Source organism: Bos grunniens, chromosome 2 (genome assembly GCF_055505025.1).
Source record: "Bos grunniens cultivar Pamir isolate PY7600 chromosome 2, Bosgru_T2T1.0, whole genome shotgun sequence".
Classification (NCBI taxonomy): domain Eukaryota; kingdom Metazoa; phylum Chordata; class Mammalia; order Artiodactyla; family Bovidae; genus Bos; species Bos grunniens.
This window is the reverse complement of record NC_141166.1, coordinates 57,640,215-57,666,259: the sequence shown is the minus strand read 5'-3', so window position 1 is coordinate 57,666,259 and position 26,045 is coordinate 57,640,215. Positions and strand designations below refer to the sequence as shown.

At 44.6% G+C, this 26,045-nt stretch overlaps 1 protein-coding gene and 1 long non-coding RNA gene across 4 annotated transcripts in view; one reads left to right on the top strand and one right to left on the bottom strand.

Annotated features, from left to right (window-relative positions):
• Positions 1-26,045, bottom strand: part of LOC147378126 (uncharacterized) — a 280,055-nt gene that overhangs the window by 10,155 nt on the left and 243,855 nt on the right. For 2 of the 3 annotated variants that reach the window (XR_015144802.1, XR_015144806.1), the window contains exon 3: positions 522-612. This is a non-coding gene — a long non-coding RNA (uncharacterized LOC147378126). Of the gene's footprint in view, positions 1-521; positions 613-7,001; positions 7,740-26,045 lie in introns of those variants that run through there. The other variant, XR_015144807.1, reaches the window with a different exon arrangement.
• TEX51 (testis expressed 51) lies at positions 21,906-25,004 on the top strand. The gene is made up of 7 exons (XM_086348906.1): positions 21,906-22,104; positions 22,200-22,274; positions 22,532-22,621; positions 22,849-22,866; positions 22,950-23,033; positions 24,163-24,238; positions 24,325-25,004. The coding sequence occupies exons 1-7, from the start codon at positions 21,906-21,908 to the stop codon at positions 24,626-24,628; spliced, it is 846 nt and encodes a 281-aa protein (XP_086205032.1). The 3' UTR covers positions 24,629-25,004.

The window sequence follows — 26,045 nt, the reverse complement described above, 5'->3', positions numbered from 1 at the left end:
ACCTCTCAGGGTGATTCTAAGGACTGATAATATACCAGATGTGAAGTACCTGGGCTGTGTCCAGGAGAGGACTCAGTTCCCAAGGGAACCAGCCCTGAACTCATGGCCCACCAGGAAAGGGGGAGTTAAAGAAACACCCAAACATCTTCCCACCCAGAGAGGGGAAACAAGAAATGTGACCTAAGGGAAACATTCCAAGAGAAAGTGAGACGGCCCTGCCAGCCTCTGCTTGGTGCTGGGAGATTGTAAATGCAGTGTTATTATGTAAAGCACTTAAGTGATTTTCAGTGTAATTAAGATGGATGGCTCTAATAATTCTGCAGGGCTCAATTCCGGGCTGCATTACCAGGCACTTACAGGGAGTTTTTGTGTATTTTGCTTCAGTGAACATGGGAGCCCATTAAAGGAATGCAAGGAAGGCGGAGTTCTCAAGCCCACTGTCCTGCACCAAAGTCAGTGGAGGAGCCTTAGTGCAAAACCCCAAAGGAAATCTGTCCCACGAAGTCATCCTCACCCCTTACCTGTGCAGAAGCTGTTTTTCATTCTCCCTCTCAGATTTAGCGCTTCAACACTGACATGACTTTTTATTGTATTGACTGTCATCGTATCCCCCTGGGAAGAGAGGAGAGTACACAGAAGAAGAAACTGAGTTCTCAAGAGAAAAGTCTCATTCTCGGCTTAATGCTCCTGGATGAGTAGGATCTCTTAAAGGACATTGTGGGGCCATGCACAGAGCCAAGCTCAGGATGGGCGGGGCTCAGATGGCCTCACCTCACAGAAGCTCACTGTGGCCCTAACAGGTCTCTCACCTTCTCTGAGCCCGGCCTTCTGCACATATGGGATTAGGAGGGTCACAACTCCTGGCACAAGCTCACTCATGCAGCGTACCCCATGTATGGGGCACACACACAGACCTCCTCCCTCCTCCTGTCTCAGCTGCCCTCAGCCTGAGCCAGGGCACCAGACAGTGACTAATGTCATCAGTTTCTCCCAAACGTTTCCTCTTTGGGAAATTTCCTGAGGATAGGACAATTTTCTAGTCTGTAGCTTTGTGTGGGTTTAAACACTTCCTTCAATATTTGGATAATAAAGATTAACAAGATGGAAAAATAAAGCTGTTCACCAGAGCATGGATCTGGGAGTCAGAGAGAGCTGAGATTTCATCTGCTGTTCCATCGCTCTGCCTGCAGGAGTGATTCAGACCCAGTGCACATCGCTTTGGCTGGTACGGTGAGCACATTTGCTGGTCTTTGGGCCTTGCCGTTTCTCCCCAAGAAGGTTTTTGGCAGGAGTGCTCTTTGCAGCCACTTTATAAAGTAACCACATCTTTGAGGTTGGGAGAGGCCATATGACTAGATGTGGCCATGATTCATGAATGCTTCCTGCTGGAGCCTTGTGTAAGTACCCACACAAGAACCCCTACACACATACACATGCACACACACACACACACACACTCCTCTCTCTTTGGTGTCCAGGCCTGACATATCTAGGAGAGCAGCTCCTCACCTGCCTGATATCTGAGTGGCTTTGATGAGCAGTACCGGCCAGCACATATGGATATGTAATATAAAGGACAAATAAGCCTTTGAGGTTCTTTTTTTTTTTTTTTAACTTTACTATATTGTATTGGTTCTGCCATATATTGAAATGAATCCGCCACAGGCATACATGTGTTTCCCATCCTGAACCCTCCTCCCTCCTCCCTCCCCATACCATCCCACTGGGTCGTCCCAGTGCACAAGACCCAAGCATCCAGTATCATGCATCGAATCTGGACTGGTGACTCATTTCATATATGATATTATACATATTTCAATGCCATTCTCCCAAATCATCCCACCCTCTCCCACAGAGTCCAAAAGACTGTTCTATACATCAGTGTCTCTTTTGCTGTCTCGTATACAGGGTTATCGTTACCATCTTTCTAAATTCCATATATATGTGTTAGTATACTGTATTGGTGTTTTTCTTTCTGGCTTACTTCACTCTGTATAATAGGCTCCAGTTTCATCCACCTCATTAGAACTGATTCAAATGTATTCTTTTTAATGGCTGAGTAATACTCCATTGTGTATATGTACCACTGCTTTCTTATCCATTCATCTGCTGATGGGCATCTAGGTTGCTTCCATGTCCTGGCTATTATAAACAGTGCTGTGATGAACATTGGGGTACATGTGTCTCTTTCCCTTCTGGTTTCCTCAGTGTGTATGCCCAGCAGTGGGATTGCTGGATCATAAGGCAGTTCTATTTCCAGGTTTTTAAGGAATCTCCACACTGTTCTCCATAGTGGCTGTACTAGTTTGCATTCCCACCAACAGTGTAAGAGGGTTCGCTTTTCTCCACACCCTCTCCAGCATTTATTGCTTGTAGACTTTTGGATTGCAGCCATTCTGACTGGCGTGAAATAGTACTTCATAGTGGTTTTGATTTGCATTTCTCTGATAATGAGTGATGTTGAGCATCTTTTCATGTGTTTGTTAGCCATCTGTATGTCTTCTTTGGAGAAATGTCTATTTAGTTCTTTGGCCCATTTTTTGATTGGGTCATTTATTTTTCTGGAATTGAGCTGTAGGAGTTGCTTGTATATTTTTGAGATTAGTTGTTTGTCAGTTGCTTCATTTGCTATTATTTTCTCCCATTCTGAAGGCTGTCTTTTCACCTTGCTTATAGTTTCCTTTGTTGTGCAGAAGCTTTTAAGTTTAATTAGGTCCCATTTGTTTATTTTTGCTTTTATTTCCAATATTCTGGGAGGTGGGTCATAGAGGATCCTGCTGTGATGTATGTCAGAGAGTGTTTTGCCTATGTTCTCCTCTAGGAGTTTTATAGTTTCTGGTCTTATGTTTAGATCTTTAATCCATTTTGAGTTTATTTTTGTGTAGGGTGTTAGAAAGTGTTCTAGTTTCATTCTTTTACAAGTGGTTGACCAGTTTTCCCAGCACCACTTGTTAAAGAGATTGTCTTTAATCCACTGTATATTCTTGCCTCCTTTGTCAAAGATAAGGTGTCCATAGGTGCGTGGATTAATCTCCAGGCTTTCTATTTTGTTCCATTGATCTATATTTCTGTCTTTGTGCCAGTACCATATTGTCTTGATGACTGTGGCTTTGTAGTAGAGCCTGAAGTCAGGCAGGTTGATTCCTCCAGTTCCATTCTTCTTTCTCAAGATAGCTTTGGCTATTCGAGGTTTTTTGTATTTCCATACAAATTGTGAAATTATTTGTTCTAGCTCTGTGAAGAATACTGTTGGTAGCTTGATAGGGATTGCATTGAATCTATAAATTGCTTTGGGTAGTATCCTCATTTTCACTATATTGATTCTTCCAATCCATGAACATGGTATATTTCTCCATCTATTAGTGTCCTCTTTGATTTCTTTCACCAGTGTTTTATAGTTTTCTATGTATAGGTCTTTAGTTTCTTTAGGTAGATATATTTCTAAGTATTTTATTCTTTCTGTTGCAATGGTGAATGGAATTGTTTCCTTAATTTCTCTTTCTGTTTTCTCATTATTAGTGTATAGGAATGCAAGGGATTTCTGTGTGTTGATTTTATATCCTGCAACTGTACTATAATCATTGATTAGTTCTAGTAATTTTCTGGTGGAGTCTTTAGGGTTTTCTATGTAGAGGATCATGTCATCTGCAAACAGTGAGAGTTTTACTTCTTCTTTTCCAATTTGGATTCCTTTTATTTCTTTTTCTGCTCTGATTGCTGTGGCCAAAACTTCCAAAACTATGTTGAATAGTAATGGTGAAAGTGGGCACCCTTGTCTTGTTCCTGACTTTAGAGGAAATGCTTTCAATTTTTCACCATTGAGGATAATGTTTGCTGTGGGTTTGTCATATATAGCTTTTATTATGTTGAGGTATGTTCCTTCTATTCCTGCTTTCTGGAGAGTTTTTATCATAAATGGATGTTGAATTTTGTCAAAGGCTTTCTCTGCATCTATTGAGATAATCATATGGTTTTTATTTTTCAATTTGTTAATGTGGTGTATTACATTGATTGATTTGCGGATATTGAAGAATCCTTGCATCCCTCGGATAAAGCCCACTTGGTCATGGTGTATGATCTTTTTAATGTGTTGTTGGATTCTGATTGCTAGAATTTTGTTAAGGATTTTTGCATCTATGTTCATCAGTGATATTGGCCTGTAGTTTTCTTTTTTTGTGGGATCTTTGTCAGGTTTTGGTATTAGGGTGATGGTGGCCTCATAGAATGAGTTTGGAAGTTTACCTTCCTCTGCAATTTTCTGGAAGAGTTTGAGTAGGATAGGTGTTAGCTCTTCTCTAAATTTTTGGTAGAATTCAACTGTGAAGCCGTCTGGACCTGGGCTTTTGTTTGCTGGAAGATTTTTGATTACAGTTTCAATTTCCGTGCTTGTGATTGGTCTGTTAAGATTTTCTATTTCTTCCTCGTTCAGTTTTAGAAAGTTGTACTTTTCTAAGAATTTGTCCATTTTTTCCCACGTTTTCCATTTTATTGGCATATAATTGCTGATAGTAGTCTCTTATGAGCCTTTGTATTTCTGTGTTGTCTGTTGTGATCTCTCCATTTTCATTTCTAATTTTATTGATTTGATTTTTCTCCCTTTGTTTCTTGATGAGTCTGGCTAATGGTTTGTCAATTTTATTTATCCTTTCAAAGAACCAGCTTTTGGCTTTGTTGATTTTTGCTATGGTCTCTTTTGTTTCTTTTGCATTTATTTCTGCCCTAATTTTTAAGATTTCTTTCCTTCTACTAACCCTGGGGTTCTTCATTTCTTCCTTTTCTAGTTGCTTTAGGTGTAGAGGTAGGTTATTTATTTGACTTTTTTCTTGTTTCTTGAGGTATGCCTGTATTGCTATGAACTTTCCCCTTAGGACTGCTTTTACAGTGTCCCACAGGTTTTGGGTTGTTGTGTTTTCATTTTCATTTGTTTCTATGCAAATTTTGATTTCTTTTTGGATTTTTTTCTGTGATTTGTTGGTTATTCAGCAGCGTGTTGTTCAGCCTCCATATGTTGGAATTTTTAATAGTTTTTCTCCTGTAATTGAGATCTAATCTTACTGCATTGTGGTCAGAAAAGATGCTTGGAATGATTTCAATTTTTTTGAATTTACCAAGGCTAGATTTATGGCCCAGGATGTGATCTATCCTGGAGAAGGTTCCATGTGCGCTTGAGAAAAAGGTGAAATTCATTTATTTGGGGATGAAATATCCTATAGATATCAATTAGGTCTAACTGGTCTATTGTATCATTTAAAGTTTGTGTTTCCTTGTTAATTTTCTGTTTAGTTGATCTATCCATAGGTGTGAGTGGGGTATTAAAGTCTCCCACTATTATTGTGTTATTGTTAATTTCTCCTTTCATACTTGTTAGCATTTGCCTTACATATTGCGGTGCTTCCGTGTTGGGTGCATATATATTTATAATTATTATATCTTCTTCTTGGATTGATCCTTTGATCATTATGGAGTGACCGTCTTTGTCTCTTTTCACAGCCTTTGTTTTAAAGTCTATTATTTTTAGGCCACTGAGGGGTGGGTGTATGTGACCAGGGCCTGACCTCACCTACCTGAACTCATACAATTACTGCACTGTATGGATTAAATGTGATCATTTGCCTAAAGCACCTGGCTCACAACAGATGCTGAAATGATAACTGTGTCTCCTTGAAGCTTGAAATTAAAAGGACAAAGTCTCTCCTTCCATGGCAGGGAAGTCTATGTTCCCAGTAGAAAGGACACACACTCATGCTACTGAGATGCAAGTGAGGGGGAGAAGATTGTTCCCAGTAAAGCTTCTGTGGTTAGAAGGGTTGTGAGAATATGCCAGATGCAGATGCCAGCTGCAGGTGCCAAGAGGGGAGGATGAGAAGAAATGACAAAGAGCGAGTGTGGCATGTCACAGCACCCACCATGGAACTCCCAGAGCAGTGTGGTCTTGCTCACTGCTTTGCAGAACTTTGAATCAGAAAACAAACCCCAAAGCTCTGCAGAATCCCAGGATGCTGCTGCAGAGAGAAGGTGAAGAGTGAGGAGGGAGAGCTGACCCTAAGGTGTGGAATGAGCACAGGACCTGGTAGGTGGCCAACTTACCCAGCGTCCAGCACCCATTGAGGGCGGGCTGAGCCATCCAAGTAGCCCCTAGTGTGCCCTCTGCCTGGCTGCTGAGCCAATGATCCAGACCTCACAAAAACAGCCTGTCCTATTGAGCATCCTCTTGTGTCTCGACCCTGTGTTCCACATTCCACATCTGCTACTGTCCTCTCTTTACCTCCCCAGCAATGCAAAACATCCCACGGGACTGATTAGCCCTCCCAGGCATGGAGGAAGCCTCTTGATCCTATCATCCCTCTGGAGCACCGAGCACGGCCCTCAGCAAGCCATAGCACACAATAAATGTCACTTTTGCCGATGTACAGGAAAGGTCATGCTATGCATGACACAGGAGGAAGCTGGGAAAGCTCACCCGGAAGCCAGGAGGTAAGGCTTCTCCTCCATCATGAGGCTTCTCCTTGGGCACCAGTGAAGTTTCCACCAGCACCCCACCCACAGCAGCCCCACCGCTCACAGCCTGCAGTGCTAAGTAGGTTGCCATTGGCTCTGACCCTGCAAACATGAGTGCTTGAATGACTGATTCCTAGATGCAAATGTCAACAGCATTCAGCTATTGATCTGTGCTTCCTAGCCCTTAGATAAGGAGTACCAGTACATACAGCATGTACACACATTCATACATAAGATGTATGTGTTGGTGCCCCATGTGCCAGCCATGTGGCTATGCAACTCGCAACAGAAGGAAACCCCAAAGCACTGCTGTCCCGTAGCTCATATTATCTGATGATGCTAAAAGGCTCCCTTGAGGATACTTGGAACACTGGTCTCCAGGAGGACTCCCATGGATCATGCATATCTAAAGGGATCTATGCTGTGAGCACAATGTCTGGTACACACTACACACTGCATAACACTTCAGTTCAGTCACTCAGTCATGTCCAGCTCTTTGCAACCTGATGGAATGCAGCATGCCAGGCTTCCCCGTCCATCACTAACTTCCAGAGTTTGCTCAAATGCATGTCCATTGAGTCAGTGATGCCATCCAACCATCTCATCCTCTGTCGTCCCCTTCTCCTTCTATTCTCAATCTTTGCCAGCATCAGGGTCTTTTCCAAGAGTCAGTTCTTCACATCAGGTGGCCAAAGTATCGGATTTTCAGCTTCAGCATCAGTCCTTCCAATGAATATTCAGGACTGATCTCCTTACAGCCCAAGGGACTCTCAGGAGTCTTCTCCAACACCTCAGTTCAAAAGCATCAATTCTTCAGTGCTCAGCTTTCTTTATAGTCCAACTCTCACATCCACATATGACTACTGGAAAAACCATTTGACTAGATGGACCTTTGTGGCAAAGTAATGTCTGCTTTTTAATATGCTGTCTAGGTTGGTCACAGCTTTTCTCCCAAGGAGCAAGCGTCTTTTAATTTCATGGCTGCAGTCACCATCTGCAGTGATTTTGGAGCCCAAGAAAATAAAAGCTGTCACTGTTTCCATTGTTTCCCCATCTATTTGCCATGAAGTGATGGGACAGGATGCCATAATCCTCGTTTTTTGAATGTTGGGTTTTAAGCCAACTTTTTCAGTCTCCTCTTTCACCTTCATCAAGGGGCTCTGTAGTTCTTTGTTTTCTGCCATAAGGGTGGTGTCATCTGTGTATATAAAGTTATTGATATTTCTCCTGGCAGTCTTGATTCCAGTTTTTGCTTTATCCAGCCCAGCATTTCACATGATGTACTCTGTATATAAGTTAAATAAGCAAGGTGACAATATACAGCCTTGATGTACTCCTTTCATTATTTGGCAACTGGGTCCTGCTTTATCCAGGGCCTTCCTAAGAAAAGGGAAATAACAAGATAAATTGAGTACCTACATTATGGATTTGAGTACCTATACTTAATACATATATTCACAAAACTCCCAGCAGGTGATGTTATAATTATTCTCATTTTAAAGATGAGGAAACTGAGGCTCAGAGACATGAAGAAATTGACCTGAGATCATAGAATTAGAAAATTTCAAAGCAAGATTGAAAATCAAGATCCAGCTCAGCAGAGATTGCATGTACATTTAGTCCCCCACAGATTCATTTCCACAAGGAGGGTGTGTCATGCTGAATCCAGGCTGCCTCTCCACCCCATTTCCACTACTTATTTGGATGATGGTGGTAGATGACAATGACAAAAGCATCATTCACCTGGAGGCCTAAGACCCTTTGTGTGGCTGATGGGGTTTGTGTAATCAGAGTCCACTTGAAGACCCAAAGCTTCATGCACAAATTCCCAGGATGAGGGGCTCATAGGCAGGAACAGACCCCACGCTTTGGTGTCCTGCCCTGACTGAAGCCTCTCATCCTACTTTGCAAAGCCCTCAGCCATGTGCATCATTGGATCATAGGGAAGAATCCCTCCCCTATTGATGAGCAAGTCTGTGCATTCTGCTTTTTGTGTAGAGCCTGTGTTCCCAATACCTCTTGTGCATAAAAGGACACAGACCAGGGGATGTCTCTCTGCTCCAGGAGCCTTAACTGGGAAGACTTGAGTAGCTAGGGTACAGAATCATCCAGGGATGTCTTTACTCACAATTTGGTGTCTAAGCTGACATGACCCAGAAAGTGGATTCAGCTGGCAGTTTCCACCGGGCACCCACAGATGACTTCTTCATATGGTGTGGGCTTCTCCCAGCCTGGTGATTGTGTTTCAAGAAGGACCAATCCAAGTAAGAGAGTGAGCTTTCCAGTAGAATCATCAAAAGCTGTGTGACCCTTTGTGAAACTAGCCCAGGAAGTCCTAAAGAATCACTTTAATGTATTCCATTCATGACAAGCAAGCTATTAAGTCCATCCAGACCAGATCAAAGAAAGGGATAGCCCCATCAGTGGTTTTGGTGAGGGAGTGACCAGTTCCCATTGCCCAAGAGTCTATGGATAGGAGATACAGTCCTCCTTTCTTTGGAAAAATGTCCTGGAAAAGAGGAAGTGTGATAAGTAAGATTCAGGGACTGAACACATTCTGGCAGAGAAGGGTGTCAGTCAGTCTGGGCAGGAGGCCCCCTTGGTCCTTCAGAGATGTCCAGTGTTCCAGGCAGTGGTACATGCTCCCTACTTCAGGTGTAATCACAACATCCCCAGGTAGCCAGCTCACCAGCGAAGAGATGTGCTAGTCCCCAGCCTAGCCAAGGGCCCTGGTCTGTCCCAAGCAAACATCAAAAACCGAGGGACATCCCAGGGTAGGGTGGATGCATCCCATGCTTGTCTCTTTTTCTGTCCTCCAGGGGAAACAAATGCTTCACTTGGGAACTGGAGCCTGGTTTCGTCAAGACAACCTTTGACCAGTATAAAGGCAGCCATCCTCTCTCTCTGTCACATCAACCTCAGATTTCAGACCTGTCTCCATGACTCCTGGGAAGGTCCCTCACTTTTGCAAAGAACATCAGGAGAAAGAATGTACTGGAAGGAACCAAGAAGGGAGATGAGCAAGCTTGCTTCAAGGGCTGCTGCACATCTCCATCAGGATGGAGCAACTGATAGTAGAATCACCCCAGAGCTTTAGGACATTCTGCTTTGGACTTGAAGCTGAATGAGAGAAGCCATCCTCCCTTCTTCTGCAGGGTAATGGGTGGAGTCCAGGATCTCATAAGGGCAATTTTAGAGCATCCAAAATGGGGAAGAAGAAGCTGAGACCAAGGTGTGTGGAGAGTGGCATTGTGGGGGTGAGTCGCCTCCACAGAGGAGAGCAGAGACATCTTCAGTCAGCTGCATGAACTGTGCTCAGAAGACTGCCCAAACCTCTGACAGCAAGAAAGACAAGACCTTGCAAAAAGGAGATGACCTGAAGAAATGTTATTACGATTGTGACCCTATATTTCAAACCAGGCTGGTAATGTCTAAGAGGAACACAGGCTATACTAGATTTTCATATTTAAAATCAACAACAGAAAAGTATATCACAATTTGGCATGTAACTAATTACCAATTGGAAAACACAAGCATGGCCATGACAGGGATCAGAGGATGTGGAAATACTGTGGATAGAGAAACCTGAGTAGTCTTCATGGATGCAAGGTCACCCACCAAATGAAAAACTTAAGAGATGGGAGTGTGGAGTGGCATGCTCTGGTCTGAAAGGCAGAAACCTCACCAGGTTCCACAGGAACAAATAGGCCACATTGAGTCCTGTTTAGGGCCATGCCTATACATAGCTCTGCATGATTCTCTAGACACAGTAAGGAGGTGGCCAGGAGCTCTTTGTCTTGCAGACCTTCTGACCATGGCCCCTGACTACGGACAGAACTTCTCTGTCCAGCAGCAGGGGTGGGTGGAAGAGTGCCCTAGAGCTGTCTGACCTTGCCTCCTTGAATACTGAAGGCTTCAGCCTTTCCCAGAAGAAGCATTTCACTTTAAATTCCTCCCAATTCCAGTCAAAATTCTTTTGATGATCATTAAAATTACATGAGTGGCTTCATGCAACTTTAATGTTCTCTACCAACAAATTCTACAAGAGAAATCCCCCCAGGCATCCCCATTGATCATTTTAAGTAGATACAACAAAGCATTTCAAGACATGACTTTTAACCAGAAAGAAAATGAAATGAATATTTCATTTATGATGGGTCATCTGGTGAGGAATTTTTTATAATTTTTTCATTAAAAAATCAAACAGCTAAATCTAACCTCTTGTAAAGGTACTAACCAAGAAGAAACTACCCTCTTAGATTTATAAAATATTCTTTCAATCAAGGTTCCTTGTAACAAGTGGACAGAATTTACAAGTCAATAACCTCTAAGACAGTTTTGCCAACCAAGTGAGTTGATTTGGTCATGTACTTTGCAAAGACAGATGCTCTTGTAATATTCTACTTGTCCCTAGACCTGTCACTGCTACTACTCTAATATCCCCACAACTCAGCAATAAGGAATCAAAAGTTTCTGTCTGGAATTTGAGAACCTCTCAGAAGAGTACAAGAGACACCAGAAGTTTTACATAAAGCCTGGATCTGGGTTAATTCAAGCCAAAATGTTAATGAGTATTAATGACTTTATGTGCTGTTGTTAGACAATAAAGAATCTGGATGGCCTCTGTCCCTGGTTTGTGGGAGGTAACTTTTAAATCCTTGGAATTTCTGAGTGATAAGAGTGTCTTTGCTACTTAGGGTGGACTTATTGCTGGCTTTATACTAATGAGATGATTCAGGATAGGGGCTGGCCAGTCCGAAAGACTAACCACATGTTTAGAGGGTTGGGACTTTGGGCCATATGAGATCAGCCTGGCCTCCAGAGAGGGCAGATGGAGATTGAGTTCAATCATGTCAGCAACATGCCTACATAAGGAAACTCCCCAAAACACTCTAGACTCTGAGGCTTGGGTGAACTTCCTGGGTAATGATACAAATCAATGTACCAGGATGGCTCATCCTGAGGACACAAAAGCTTCAAGTTGGGCTTTTCCTTATGTGTCTCTCCATTTGGCTGCTCTTGGTAATGCATGCATGTGTGCTAAGTCATTTCAGTCATGTCCGACTTTATACGAGCCCATGGACTAGCCCACCAGGCTCCTCTGTCCTTGGGATTTTCCAAGCCAGGATACTGGAGTAGATTGCCATGCCCTCCTCAAGGGGATCTTCCCAACCCAGGGATCAAACCCACCTCTCTTATGTTTCCTGCATTGGCAGGCAGGTTCTTTACCACTAGCACCACCTGGGCAGCCCACTCTTGGTAATAAAATTGTAATCATAAGTATAGTACTTTTATGAGTTTTGAAAACTTTTCTAGTGAATTATCAAAGCTGAGGCGGTACTGGAAACCCTCATATTTATAGTTAATTGGTCAGATGTGAAGGTGACCTGGCGGCCTTGCCTCCTCCATGCACACAAAGCCCCCATCCCCCTCCACTGTCTGAAGCAAGAGTAGTGAAGGACAGTGCCCTAACCTATGAAGTGCGCAGTAACTCTGGGCAGTTAGCATCAGGACTGCATTGCAGTTGTGCCTCCAACTAAGTTATATTCACATTATAGAGTTCTGGAGAGACAAAATATCCTAACCCAAATTGGTGACTAGTTGGGGAAGAGGAGTATTGGTGACACAGGGTAGATGGTTGGGGTTTAGAGATGGGGTAATAATGTTGAAAACTGAGCCTCTGTACATTGGTGCCAAATCAGATCTCAGAGACAGAATTATGGATTAAGTAGAAAAAATAGCTTTATTGCTTTGCTAGGCAAAAGTAACACAGAGGGCTTCTGCTCTTAAGACTGTAGTCTCCTAATCCAAGGATTTGGTGATGATGCCAAAAGCTCAGCTTCTCTGTTCAGTAAAGTTTAGTTCAGTTGCTCAGTCGTGTCTGACTCTTTGCCACCCCATGGACATGCCACCCCCTGGCAGCATGCCAGGCCTCCTTGTTCATAACCAACTCCTGGAGTTCACTTAAATTCATGTCCACTGAGTCAGTGATGCCATCCAACCATCTCATCCTCTGTCATCCCCTTCTCCTCCCGCCTTCAATCTTTCCCAGCATCAGGGTCTTTTCAAATGAGTCAGCTTTTTCCACCAGGTGGCCAAAATTTGAGTTTCAGCTTCAATACCAGTCCTTCCAATGAATACTTAGGACTGGTTTCCTTTAGGATGGACTGGTTAGATCTCCTTGAAGTCCAAGGGACTCTCAAGAGTCTCCTCCAACACCAGTTCAAAAGCATTAATTCTTCAGTGCTCAGCTTTCTTTATAGTCCAACTCTCACATCCATACATGACTCCTGGAAAACCATAGCTTTGACCTTTGTTGGCAAATTAATGTCTCTGCTTTTTAGTATGCTTTCTAGGTTGGTTATAACATTTCTTCCAAGGAGTAACCATCTTTTAATTTCATGGATGCAGCCACCATCTGCAGTGATTTTGGAGCCCAAAAAACAGTCTGCCACTGTTGCCACTGTTTCTTCATCTACTTGCCATGAAGTGGTGGGACCAGATGCCATGATGTTTGTTTTCTGAATGTTGAGCTTTAAGCCAACTTTTTCACTCTCCTCTTTCACTTTCATCAAGAGGCTCTTTAGTTCTTCACTTTCTGCCATAAGGGTGGTGTCATCTGCATATCTGAGGTTATTGATATTTCTCTCAGCAATCTTGATTCCAGCTTGTGTTTCATCCAGCCCAGCATTTTTCATGATGTACTCTGCATAAAAGTTAAATAAGCATGGTGACAATATATAGCCTTGACGTACTCCTTTTCCTATTTGGAACCAGTCTGTTGTTCCATGTCCATTTACAATTGTTACTTCCTTTCCTGCATACAGATTTCTCAGTAGGCAGGTGGTCTGGTAATCCCATCTCTTGAAGAATTTCCCACAGTTTATTGTGATCCACACAGTCAAAGGCTTTGGTGTAGTCAATTAAAAAGAAATAGATGTTTTACTGGAACTCTTTTGCTTTTTCGATGATTCAATGGATATTGGCAATTTGATCTCTGGTTCCTCTGCCTTTTCTAAAACCAGCTTGAACATCTGGAAGTTCACGGTCCATGTATTGTGGAAGCCTGGCTTGGAGAATTTTGAGCATTACTTTACTAGTGTGTGAGATGAGTGCAATTGTGTGGTAGTTTGAGCATTCTTTGGCATTACCTTTCTCTGGGATTGGAATGAAAACTGACCTTTTCCAGTCCTGTGGCCACTGCTGAGTTTTCCAAATTTGTTGGCATATTGAGTGCAGCACTTTCACAGCATCATCCTTTAGGTTTTGAAATAGCTCAACTGGATTCTATCACCTCCACTAGCTTTGTTCATAGTGATGCTTCCTAAGGCCCACTTGACTTCACATTCCAGGATGTCTGGATCTAAGTGACTGATCACACCACCGTGATTATCTTGGTCGTGAAGATGTGTATTGTATAGTTCTGTGTATTCTTGCCACCTTTTCTTAATATCTTCTGCCTCTGTTAGGTCCATGCCATTTCTGTCTTTTATTGAGTCCATCTTTGCATGAAATATTCCCTTGGTATCTCTAATTTTCTTGACGAGATCTCTAGCCTTTTCCATTCTATTGTTTTCCTCTGTTTCTTTGCATTGATTGCTGAGGAAGGCTTTCTAATCTCTCCTTGCTATTCTTGGAACTCTGCATTCAAATGGGTATATCTTTCCTTCCCTCCTTTGCTTTTTGCTTCTCTTCTTTTCACAGCTATTTGTAAGGCCTCCTCAGACAAGCATTTTGCTTTTTTGCATTTCTTTTCCATGGGGATGGTCTTGATCCCTGTCTCCTATATAATGTTGTGAACCTCTGTCCATAGTTCATCAGGGACTCGGTCTATCAGATCTAGTCCCTTAAATCTATTTCTCACTTCCACTGTATAATTGTTAGGGATTGGATTTAGGTCATACCTGAATGGCCTAATGGTTTTCCTATTTTCTTCAATTGAAGTCTGAATTTGGCAATAAGGAGTTCATGATCTGAGCCACAGTCAGCTCCCAGTCTCGTTTTGCTGACTGTATAGAGCTTCTCCATCTTTGGCTACAAAGAATATAATCAATCTGATTTCGGTGTTGACCATCTGGTGAAGTCCGTGTGTAGAGTCTTCTCTTGTGTTGTTGGAAGAGGGTGTTTGCTATGACCAGTGCATTTTCTTGGCAAAACTCTATTAGTCTTTGCCCTGCTTCATTCCGTATTCCAAGGCCAAATTTGCCTGTTACTCCAGGTGTTTTTTGACTTCCTCCTTTTGCATTCCAGTCCCCTATAATGAAAAGGACATCTTTTTGGGGTGTTAGTTCTAAAAGTCTTGTAGATTTCATATAACCATTCAATTTCAGCTTCTTCAGCATTACTGGTTGGGGCATAGACTTGGATTACTGTGATGTTGAATGGTTTGCCTTGGAACCAAACAGAGATCATTCTGTCATTTTTGAGTTTGCACCCAAGTACTGCATTTCAGATTCTTGTTGACTATGATGGCTATTCCTTTTCTTCTAAGGGATTCTTGCCGGGGTCCAGCCCCGGCTGATCAAAGGGGAGATGGCTTCGGCGAGGATCAGGATACAATAGCTTCAATTAGATATTAATTAGAGATGTAAAGAGTAATAGAATGAGGATAGCTCAGTAGGAAAATTCAGTGGAGAAAAGAGGCTGAGTAGCTTGGTTTATGCGGGAGACCGATAAAACTTCAAGACAAGAAGTTTGCACCACTTACGTAGGCTGCAGGCGTCCTTCCGTTCTCCTGAAGGAGAGGAGACACTGAGGCCTCCCCGGTCAGATCTTAGAAGCCCAGGCAAAATTAATAAGCTTGGTGGATTCCGCGCTCCAGATGGAGACTCAGCCAGAGTTTAAGAGAGAGAGAGACATGGGGAGACCAGTATTTTGAGGAACTGATCCCAATTCTTTATTTTCCAGAGTCTGTTATTATACACTGAGATGTTATACAAAAGTCACGCAGGGACAGCAGTCCTGACTTTTATTAAAGTCAGGTACTTCAAACAAATGTATACCGAGGTCTTAGGGGTGTTACATCATCTTCTGGCCAGGGGGGCCTGCTGACAATTTATGACCCTCTCCTTGTGACAGCGGTCAGTCAACACTTATTTCTCCAGGGGTGATTATTCTTAAAACAGACACCACTCAAATAAAGTTACATTCCTATAGGGTGAGGGTGTAGTGGGTTTTAGTTAAGGAAAGAATTTACTTGGCCTAAGGTCTAACGTGATTTATATCAAAGGTTAATACTTATTTCTTCTATATATTCATTAATGTGTATAAGGGCAGGGGATGTGGAGACTTAGCAGTAAACATTGGCTAACAAATGAAAAACCCTTCACCAATACAATTTCTAATCAGCCCATTATACTTATACTAATAATTTTCTAACTTCTCTAAAGAACCTGTTTTTAGAAGGTTTAAAGCATCTCGTTCCTCTCACGGTTGGGAGGCTGTGAGCAATCACATGTGGCTGGGCAAGCCTGTCAGGCAGGCTAGAGAACCTTCAGAGGAGTTTGTAAGTTGAAACACTCCTGTCATGCCCAGGAATTATTATTAACTGGAGCTCTAAGTTAACTTCTTCTCCAAAAGAGGTGGTGGGGGACAGCCCCCGTAAAGTCAGAGGTGTAGGTGAGAGCACAAAGTAGTAAAGTAGGCAGGCTCTGGTTATGGGGGCAAATGCTCGAGGATTTCCAGGGGGACTCCTGAGGCTCGATCCCGCCTTTGCGTATGTCAAGCCTCCTTCCTCATGACCTTTGCCATGGGCAGAGTGCATCACGCTGGCCCCCAACAGATTCTTGCCCACAGTAGTAGATATAATGGTCATCTGAGTGAAATTCACCCATTCGAGCTTCTCTGTACTCAGTGCCAAATCAAAATTCAGAGACAGAGTTTTGGGTGGGCAGCTGCGACTGGCGCACTAAGCACAGCCAAGAGGAGTTACCCCATGTCCGAGGTCAGGGGCAGAAGCCGAGAGGACCCCATGCCTGAAGGGCAGCGGCCAAGAGAGTTACCCCACGTCTGAGGTCAGAGGCAGCGGCCAAGAGTGCCAGGCTGCGATGGCACAGGAATGGCTGAGAGGAGCTACCCCAAGTCCAAGGTTCAGGGCGGCAGCCAAGAGGAGCAACCCCACGTCCAAGGAGCCATGGCTGCGCAGGCGCAAGAGGCCTAGAGGAGCTATCCCCGTTGAAGGTCAGGAAGGGCAGAGGTGAGGCGATATCCCTCGTCCAAGGTAAGGAGCAGCAGCTGCACTTTGCTGGAGCAGCCATGAAGAGATACCCCATGCCCAAGGTAAGAGAAAGTAAGACGGTAGCTGTTGCAAGAGGGCATCAGAGGGCAGACACACTGAAACCACACACACAGAAAATTAATCAATCTAATCACACTAGGACCACAGCCTTGTCTAAATCAATGAAACTTAGCCATGCCCGTGAGGCAACCCAAGACGGGCAGGTCATGGTGGAGAGATCTGACAGAATGTGGTCCACTGGAGAAAGGAATGGCAAACCACTTCAGTATTCTTGCCTTGAGAACCCCATCAACAGTATGAAAAGGCAAAATGATAGGATACTGAAAGAGGAACTCCCCAGATCAGTAGGTGCCCAATATGCTACTGGAGATCAGTGGAGAAATAACTCCAGAAAGAATGAAGGGATGGAGCCAAAGCAAAAACAATACCCAGCTGTGGATGTGACTGGTGATAGAAGCAAGGTCCGATGCGGTAAAGAGCAATATTGAATGGGAACCTGAAATGTCAGGTCCATGAATCAAGGCAAATTGGAAGTGGTCAAACAAGAGATGGCAAGAGTGAATGTAGACATTCTAGGAATCAGCGAACTGAAATGGACTGGAATGGGTGAATTTAACTCAGATGACCATTATATCTACTACTGTGGGCAGGAATCCCTCAGAAGAAATGGAGTAGCCATCATGGTCAACAAAAGAGTCCGAAATGCAGTGCTTGGATGCAATCTCAAAAACGACAGAATGATCTCTGTTCGTTTCCAAGGCAAACTATTCAGTATCACAGTAATCCAAGTCTATGCCCCAACCAGTAATGCTGAAGAAGCTGAAATTGAATGGTTATATGAAATCTACAAGACTTTTAGAACTAACACCCCAAAAAGATGTCCTTTTCATTATAGGGGACTGGAATGTAAAAGGAGGAAGTCAAGAAACACCTGGAGTAACAGGCAAATTTGGCCTTGGAATACGGAATGAAGCAGGGCAAAGACTAATAGAGTTTTGCCAAGAAAATGCACTGGTCATAGCAAACACCCTCTTCCAACAACACAAGAGAAGACTCTACCCATGGACATCACCAGATAGTCAACACCGAAATCAGATTGATTATATTCTTTGTAGCCAAAGATGGAGAAGCTCTATACAGTCAGCAAAACGAGACTGGGAGCTGACTGTGGCTCAGATCATGAACTCCTTATTGCCAAATTCAGACTTCAGTTGAATAAAGTAGGAAAACCACTAGGCCATTCAGGTATGACCTAAATCAAATTCCTTATGATTATACAGTGGAAGTGAGAAATAGATTTAAGGACCTAGATCTGATAGATGGAGTGCCTGATGAACTATGGACTGAGCTTTGTGACATTGTACAGGAGACAGGGATCAAGACCATCCACATGGAAAAGAAATGCAAAAAAGCAAAATGCTTGTCTGAGGAGGCCTTACAAATAGCTGTGAAAAGAAGAGAAGCAAAAAGCAAAAGAGAAAAGGAAAGATATAAGCATCTGAAAGCAGAGTTCCAAAGGATAGCAAGAAGAGGTAAGAAAGCCTTCCTCAGCGATCAATGCAAAGAAATAGAGGAAAACAACAGAATGGGAAAGACTAGAGATCTCTTCAAGAAAATTAGAGATACCAAGGGAACATTTCATGCAAAGATGGGCTCGATAAAGGAAGGAAATGACATGGACCTAACAAGCAGAAGATATTAAGAAGAGATGGCAAGAATACACAGAAGAACTGTACAAAAAAGATTTTCACGACCCGGATAATCACGATGGTGTGATCACTCATCTAGAGCCAGACATCCTGGATTGTGAAGTCAAGTGGGCCTTAGAAAGCATCACTACGAACAAAGCTAGTGGAGGTGATGGAATTCCAGTTGAGCTATTCCAAATCCTGAAAGATGATGCTGTGAAAGTGCTGCACTCAATATGCCAGCAAATTTCGAAAACTCAGCAGTGGCCACAGGACTGGAAAAGGTCAGTTTTCATTCCAATCCCAAAGAAAGGCAATGCCAAAGAATGCTCAAACTACCGCACAATTGCACTCATCTCACATGCTAGTAAAGTAATGCTCAAAATTCTCCAAGCCAGGCTTCAGCAATATGTGAACCGTGAACTTCCAGATGTTCAAGCTGGTTTTAGAAAAGGCAGAGGAACCAGAGATCAAATTGCCAACATCTGCTGGATCATGGAAAAAGCAAAAGAGTTCCAGAAAAACATCTATTTCTGCTTTATTGACTATGCCAAAGCCTTTGACTGTGTGGATCACAATAAACTGTGGAAAATTCTTCAAGAGATGGGAATACCAGACCACCTGACCTGCCTCTTGAGAAATCTGTATGCAGGTCAGGAAGCAACAGTTAGAACTGGACATGGAACAACAGACTGGTTCCAAATAGGAAAAGGAGTACCTCAAGGCTGTATATTGTCACCTTGCTTATTTAACTTATATGCAGAGTACATCATGAGAAACGCTGGGCTGGAAGAAGCACAAGATGGAATCAAGATTGCTGGGAGAAATATCAATAACCTCAGATATGATGATGACACCACCCTTATGGCAGAAAGTAAAGAGGAACTAAAAAGCTTCTTGATGAAAGTTAAAGTAGGGAAAAAAAAAGAAAGAAAGAAAGTTAAAGTAGAGAGTGAAAAAGTTGGCTTAAAGCTCAACATTCAGAAAAAGAAGATAATGGCATCCGGTCCCACCACTTCATGGCAAATAGATGGGGAAACAGTGGAAACAGTGTCAGACTTTATTTTGGGGGGCTCCAAAATCACTGCAGATGGCGACTGCAGCCATGAAATTAAAAGACGCTTACTCCTTGGAAGGAAAGTTATGACCAACCTAGATAGCATATTCAAAAGCAGAGATACTACTTTGCCAACAAAGGTCCGTCTAGTCAAGGCTATGGTTTTTCCTGTGGTCATGTATGGATGTGAGAGTTGGACTGTGAAGAAAGCTGAGCGCCGAAGAATTGATGCTTTTGAACTGTGGTGTTGGAGAAGACTCTTGAGAGTCCCTTGGACTGCAAGAAGATCCAACCAGTCCATTCTGAAGGAGATCAGCCCTGGGATTTCTTTGGAAGGAATGATGCCAAAGCTGAAACTCCAATACTTTGGCCACCTCATGTGAAGAGTTGACTCATTGGAAAAGACTCTGATGCTAGGAGGGATTGGGGGCAGGAGGAGAAGGGGATGACAGAGGATGAGATGGCTGGATGGCATCACTGACTCAATGACCGTGAGTCTGGGTGAACTCCAGGAGTTGGTGATAGACAGGGAGGCCTGGCATGTTGCTATTCATGGGGTCGCAAAGAGTCAGACACGACTGAGCGACTGGACTGAACTGAACTGAGAGTCAATTTACAATATGGTGTTAGTTTCAGATGTACAGCAAAGTGATATAGATACATGTATATAAATATCTCCATTCTTTTTCAGATTCATTTACCATACCGGTTGTTGCAGAATACTGAGTAGAGTTCCCTGTATTACACAGAAAGTACTTTTTGGTTATGTATTTTATATATGGTAGTGTGTACATGTTTATCCCTCCAACCCAACTTTCATTGCAAATAACTTTCTTCCCTCCATTTCCTCTGTTCTTACTTTCTGAAATTTATATTAGCTAGATGTTAGACCTGGACTTCATGGATTATCTAATTTAATCTTTTCCTATTTCTCATCTCTATTATTTTTATACTTCTGGCTAGGAGACTTCTGAAAGCCTATCTCCCAACACATCTATGTAATTTTTTAATTCTTGGTATTATATCTTTAATCTCCAATAACACTTTATTTTCAGACTTTTTTTTTCTACATATAGCTTCTTCTTGTTTGGGGAAAGCAATAGTTTGTCTATTTAGTTATGGTGAGTTTCTAAGTTTTCTTCTGCTTCCCACCATGTCCTTTGTACTCTTTTTTCCTGTGGTTTTTGCTTGCTTTTGTTTGAATTTTTGACATTGTTTTGTCTCTTGTTCACACTTAAAGCACTCCTTAAATGCCTGGTGGCTTTCAGCTGTCCATAGTTCAGCTTGAGGAACTCAAATTGGTTGGAAGCACCACATGGAAGAGGGAAAGCTTATCAGGTGAGGAGTGACAAGGACGCCACTGGCTTTCTCTTTATTAGAGAATAAGGAATTTTGCATCTCTTCAATGCCCACTGCACAAAAGAACTGCTGTCTCAGAGATGACTTCTCTCTCTGTACTTTCATGCACTCCCTATCTACACTGTGCTTACAGTGTCTACTCTGTGATCAGAATAGCTACTGAAGACCCTCTGTTTTGATCAGGCATGAAAACAGTAGCCAGTTTATAAGTGCCATGGAAAAGACATGTGTTCCACAAGCTTCCCACATGGCTGACCATTTCTATGTAGCAAAGTGATTCAGACTCTTTAAACAACCAACCCTCTCTCTATGCTGCTGTCTCCTGGCCCTGCAAATTTCAGCTTGTTGAACTATTCCATAATATGGTAAATGCCACCAAGGGAGCTGAGGACAGATCACAAGGTGGCACAGCCATTTCTCTCGTCCTCACAAGAACCATCACCAATGATGATCAGTGACTCCATCTTCAAAGGAGGATATCAGGGTCCTCACTTTGGTTTGATGCCAAAGCCCTGGTTTGTGCCATTGTAAAAGGAAAGAGTCAATTTTGACTCTTCTGTGCTAGATCTGTTTCTTTGGCAACTTTGGTTATTACAGTCACACATAATGGCTTGCCTCAGAGAATCCCGCCCCTCTGCCTGACTGGTAAGCTGAAGTGCCTTTGTTCAGAACCCTGTCTGCCTGTGGATGGCAGAAGGAAGAAATTTACACAACTCCTTGCCTGAGGTTTGCCATTCTAGGAGATACTTGTAAGATTTTACTTTCTTTCCTCACCTCCCCCCATCTCTGATCCTTAAAAGAACCTGGCACACAGACCCCAACAAGATGGTTATTTGAAACACTAGTGTGCCAGCTTCACAGACAACCAGCTTTCTGAATAAAGTTGTCTTGTGCAGCCAGCAGAACAAGCTTGGACTCAGTAACGCCATAACTGGCTTTCACCTTACCCTGTGGAATTTACTTTTGTTCTGTAAAACGAATGTTGTTTCCAGGGGGACAGGGTGTCAGCATTCTATGTGGAACTGCCAGGCAAGGTGGTAAGGGCACCAGAGGAAAACCCCAGAAGATGCTGCTTCTCTTGCTCAGCTGTCTCCTGCCCACCACCAATGGGAAGAACTGCCTCCAATGCTGGCAAGAGCTGCCTGCACTGATAGATTATGACCTGCAGATTCTTTGGGGCACTCCAGGGCCACCCGCAGAGCTCTCCCAAAGCCTCCATTCCCTATTCATGGACAATCAGTCTTCTCCTGAAAACTCGTACCTTGGTGAGGCACAACCAGGAGACCCAGGGATCAGGGCTGACCCCTTTACCTGGCCCGGCGTCTTAATCCTCTAACTTTGTCCCAAACCCCATTCTCAGGTCAAGACCATTTGGAGGAAGCAGCAGGAACGTTATTCACTCACATAGATAAAGCCATTAAGAAGCTTCGAGATGGTGAGGAAGCTTAGCATCCTAGGGCCCCAGGGCTTGGGTTAACAACACCTGATCCTCCAAGGCATTCCCTGAAGACCACTGGCATGTGGTGGGGCAGTGTTGTGAAGGGTGGGATTGGACACAACATCTATCTGTGTGCTGTACAGAATTTCTGTCTGAAAAAACTGGTTTGAATTCCTAATATTAAGAAAGTTAGGTTATTGATTCCACCTATGGAACAGACAGCAAAAACACCCCTTCCTTCTTGCTCCATCCAGATAAACCATCACTTTTGGAAGAAGTTCGTGTCCTGAAGCAGCAATTTTCCAAGGAGCTGGAGGATGTATCTGAGGGGCTGAAGGACAAGGGTGAGAGGTGGGGCTGGCCCCTGCTCATCACCCAGCCCTTCACTTCCCAGAGTCCTGATGAGACAGAGTCCAATCTGCAGCCCCCTTTGGGCCCTTCCCCTGCCCTTGCCTGGGGCACCTAACCACACTTTCTCGCAGCTGTGATTCCTGCTCACACCCCAGTCCCTCCCAGCTCTGTCTGCCTCCCCAGAAACTCAGTCTCTCTACCATTTCACCCTCCTGGGCAGCCTGCAATGAATCCTGTGGTGAGTATTTTGGGGACCAGGTCTGGGTGAGAGGTGAGGGGCACCTGACTCTCTCTAAGGCTCCTACCCATTCTCTCTCATAGACATCCGCTCCACATTGGAGGTAATCAGTTGCACCACATGCCAGAAACACTTCCTTACCTGCCAAGACCCTGCTGTCTGCCCAGGTCAGTGGTCAACCAACCATCTTGGCCTCCAGCCTCCCCGCCTCCACTCCAGGTCCGTTGTTGTCTTTGCCTGGAATGTCTTCTTCCTCTGTCTACCCCTGATCCCTTTGTGCTGTCCATCCTCCCTGGGGAACTCCCAGGATGTCTGCATTCCACATGTCCAGCTTCAGAGCCATAGAGCCATCTGCCTCTAGGACATGTTCTCAGGGGGCCTGTCAGGTCCCTAAAGTCAACATGCCTGGGGACATGTCCAAATCCATCTCAACTCCCCCAGATCTACTCTTCCTTCAGGCCCCCTCTCAGCAAATATCTCACTCAAGTCCTCAACCTCCTAAACCAGGAGTCTCCCTCCCTTACTCAGAGTATGTAGTCACCAGGTCTTGCTAAAGAATTCTTCAACATGTTACCATATGATCCTTCCAACCTCCTCTTCTCAGACAGCCTCACCTCTTACCTGGATTTTGGCAGAATTTCCTAACTGGCCTCCCTGCCTCTCCTGGTCACCTCTCACTCAGCAATCAAAGAACTCTCTCTCTCAAGGAGCCAATCTACCTATGACACTCCCTGTTATAACTTTCAGTAGCTCCCAGTGGCCCCCAGATAAAGCACACCCACCTAGGGAGGCCCTGCTTGCCTGTACCCTCCCCTGTCTTCCCAGACACACAGAGCTGCTGACACGCTGGACAGACAGCTTCATGCTTCTGACCTTGAACACTCTGTGTCCTCTGCCTGGAACACAGTTTGGCTCCTTGACCATCTGAACTGAACTACTAGTCTTTCAAAGTCCAGTTCAGAATTCCTGTTTCTTAAGAAGCTTTTCATGACTAGCTCTGAGCTAGTCAACCCAGAGCTCATTGACCCTCCCAGTGATCATTCAGCCCGTGCCCTGCCCTGCTCTGTTCCCCTGGGACACCACAGCAGACTCTTTGGTTTCTCTCCCTCCTGAAGATCAGGGACCCTGTTTCACTCATCTCTAGATGTAGGTGGGCATACAGTAGGTGCTCAGTGTCTACAAACAGATGACCGAGTGGGTGAATAAAAGAAGGAAAGAACGCAGCCTCCTCTTGGAGCTGAGATGGCCCTGTCTGCTCCCTAATCACTGGCTCTCCCTTTCCCCCTCTCCCAGGAGCATGGACTGGGAAGAACTTCAGGTGGGCTATGGGCATCGGCATCGCTCTGCCCCTGGCGACCCTAGCTGGAGGTGGGTGAGTGCCTGCTGCAAGCCCCATGTCCCCAAGGAAGGCACGCCTACAGCTTGACTGACCCATCTCCACCCTGTTTCCTGGCCCAGATGTTACATTTTCTGGCTCAAGAAGAAGAAAAAGAAGGAGGAGGAGGAGGCACAAAAGGTCCTGGGACATCCAGGATCCCCGAGGAGGGAAAGCTGTGTCTGCTTGGGGATAGCAAGTCTAGAGGCCCCAAGTCTGGTTCCCTGGGCCTGGTTTCCAAAGGAGTGTAGGATCGAGGGCTGGGACTCAGGAGAGCCACCATCAGCCCCCAGTGTGAGCAGACCCATCCAGGGCCAGGCGCCCGGGACAGAGCAAGAGCAAAGCCCTCAATCTCCAACTGACCCACAAAGTGCTCCCTGCCCATAGCTGTCATCATCCCTCTGCAGCACCCACCTTTACCCTTCACCACCCTGCTACCTGACTGCACAGACTCCCAACAATCCCCCTGGTCCTCTGCTCCTGGTTGGGTTTGGCCAGCTGGAGGTCAGAGGCAGAAGCAGGCCTGCTTCTCCTCTCTTGGCAGGGACCAGCTGGCCACTTGTTATCTTCAACTGAACAAAGGTCCCAGCTGCTGTCAGGAAGCTCTCTTACCTCTGGGTTTTGGTAACTCTACCTGTCCCGACCCCTCTACCTGGGGTAGTAACAGCTCTGAAGTTCTGAGGCCCAGGAAACTGCATTCTCTGTTGAGGTTTCTCTACACCCATGCTTTGTAAATGTCTTTTATTAAAACACCCTCCTCATACTCTGATGCCCTGTGCCATCCGCTTCCTGCTGGACCCTGCATGGATGCAGCCGGCACTATGATCCTCCCCACATGGGCCCACAAGGACTGTCCATGTCCTCAACCTCTTCCCGCCAGCCCAACACCCTTCCCTCTCAGAAAGATCTCTCTCCTAGTCCCAGAAGTGGTAACCACAGGATCACACTAACCTGTCCTGATTTCAACACCAGAGTTGAGGGCAGCAATGGCCTGGGCCCCGTGAGGCGTTCCCATGTCTGGGTATGGAAAGCATGAAGTGCAAGTGTTAGTTGCTCAGTCACATCCGACTCTTTGTGACCTCATGGTCTGTAGCCGGCCAGGCTCTTTGGTCCATGGGTGTGGAAGAGAGGAGGTAAGAGGCCAGTAGGAGGCCCCAGCAAGAGCAGGGACTAGCAGAAGAACCCCAGAAAACAGGTTCCAAGTCACATCAGTAGAAGACCTCACCTGGGAACACCCAAGTTGCCAGAGGATCACAGGTGCTGCCAACAGTGAACTTTACTTGAGACCCTGAGGCACAGCTCTGCCCTTTCCCCTCAACCCTGTGCCCCTTCCCACTAATCCCCCAGCCTCTCAGTTTTGGTTCAGGCTCTCGCTGGAGACTGAATGGGAGGCCACACCCAGATCTAGGACCCTGGTCTGCAGGTTGGCTCACAGGAGTGAAAGGAAGCAGGTCTGAGACCAGAGCTATGGATAGGCAGCCCAGACCCTGGACTCAAATCCTGACTCTAATGTTGAGGTTCTGGTTTCCCCTCTCTGCATTTGTTTCCCCTCTGAGCACAGAGCAGGGGATGCAATGTTCTAGCCAGGCTGGTATGCCCACTGGGTTCGTAACTGCCATCCCATATTTGCTCAGGCTGTGGGTCCAAAATCAATGCCTCATCCCCTTCCCCTTCTACAGTCCACTGAACTCCTGCTGGCGCCCATGGCCCATCTCCTAAAACAGGGTCTCTTGTCCCCTTTGGTTCTACTGGTGTTCCCTCCTAAGAGCTGGCAGCCAGGCTGGAAGTAGGCTGACTTCAGCAT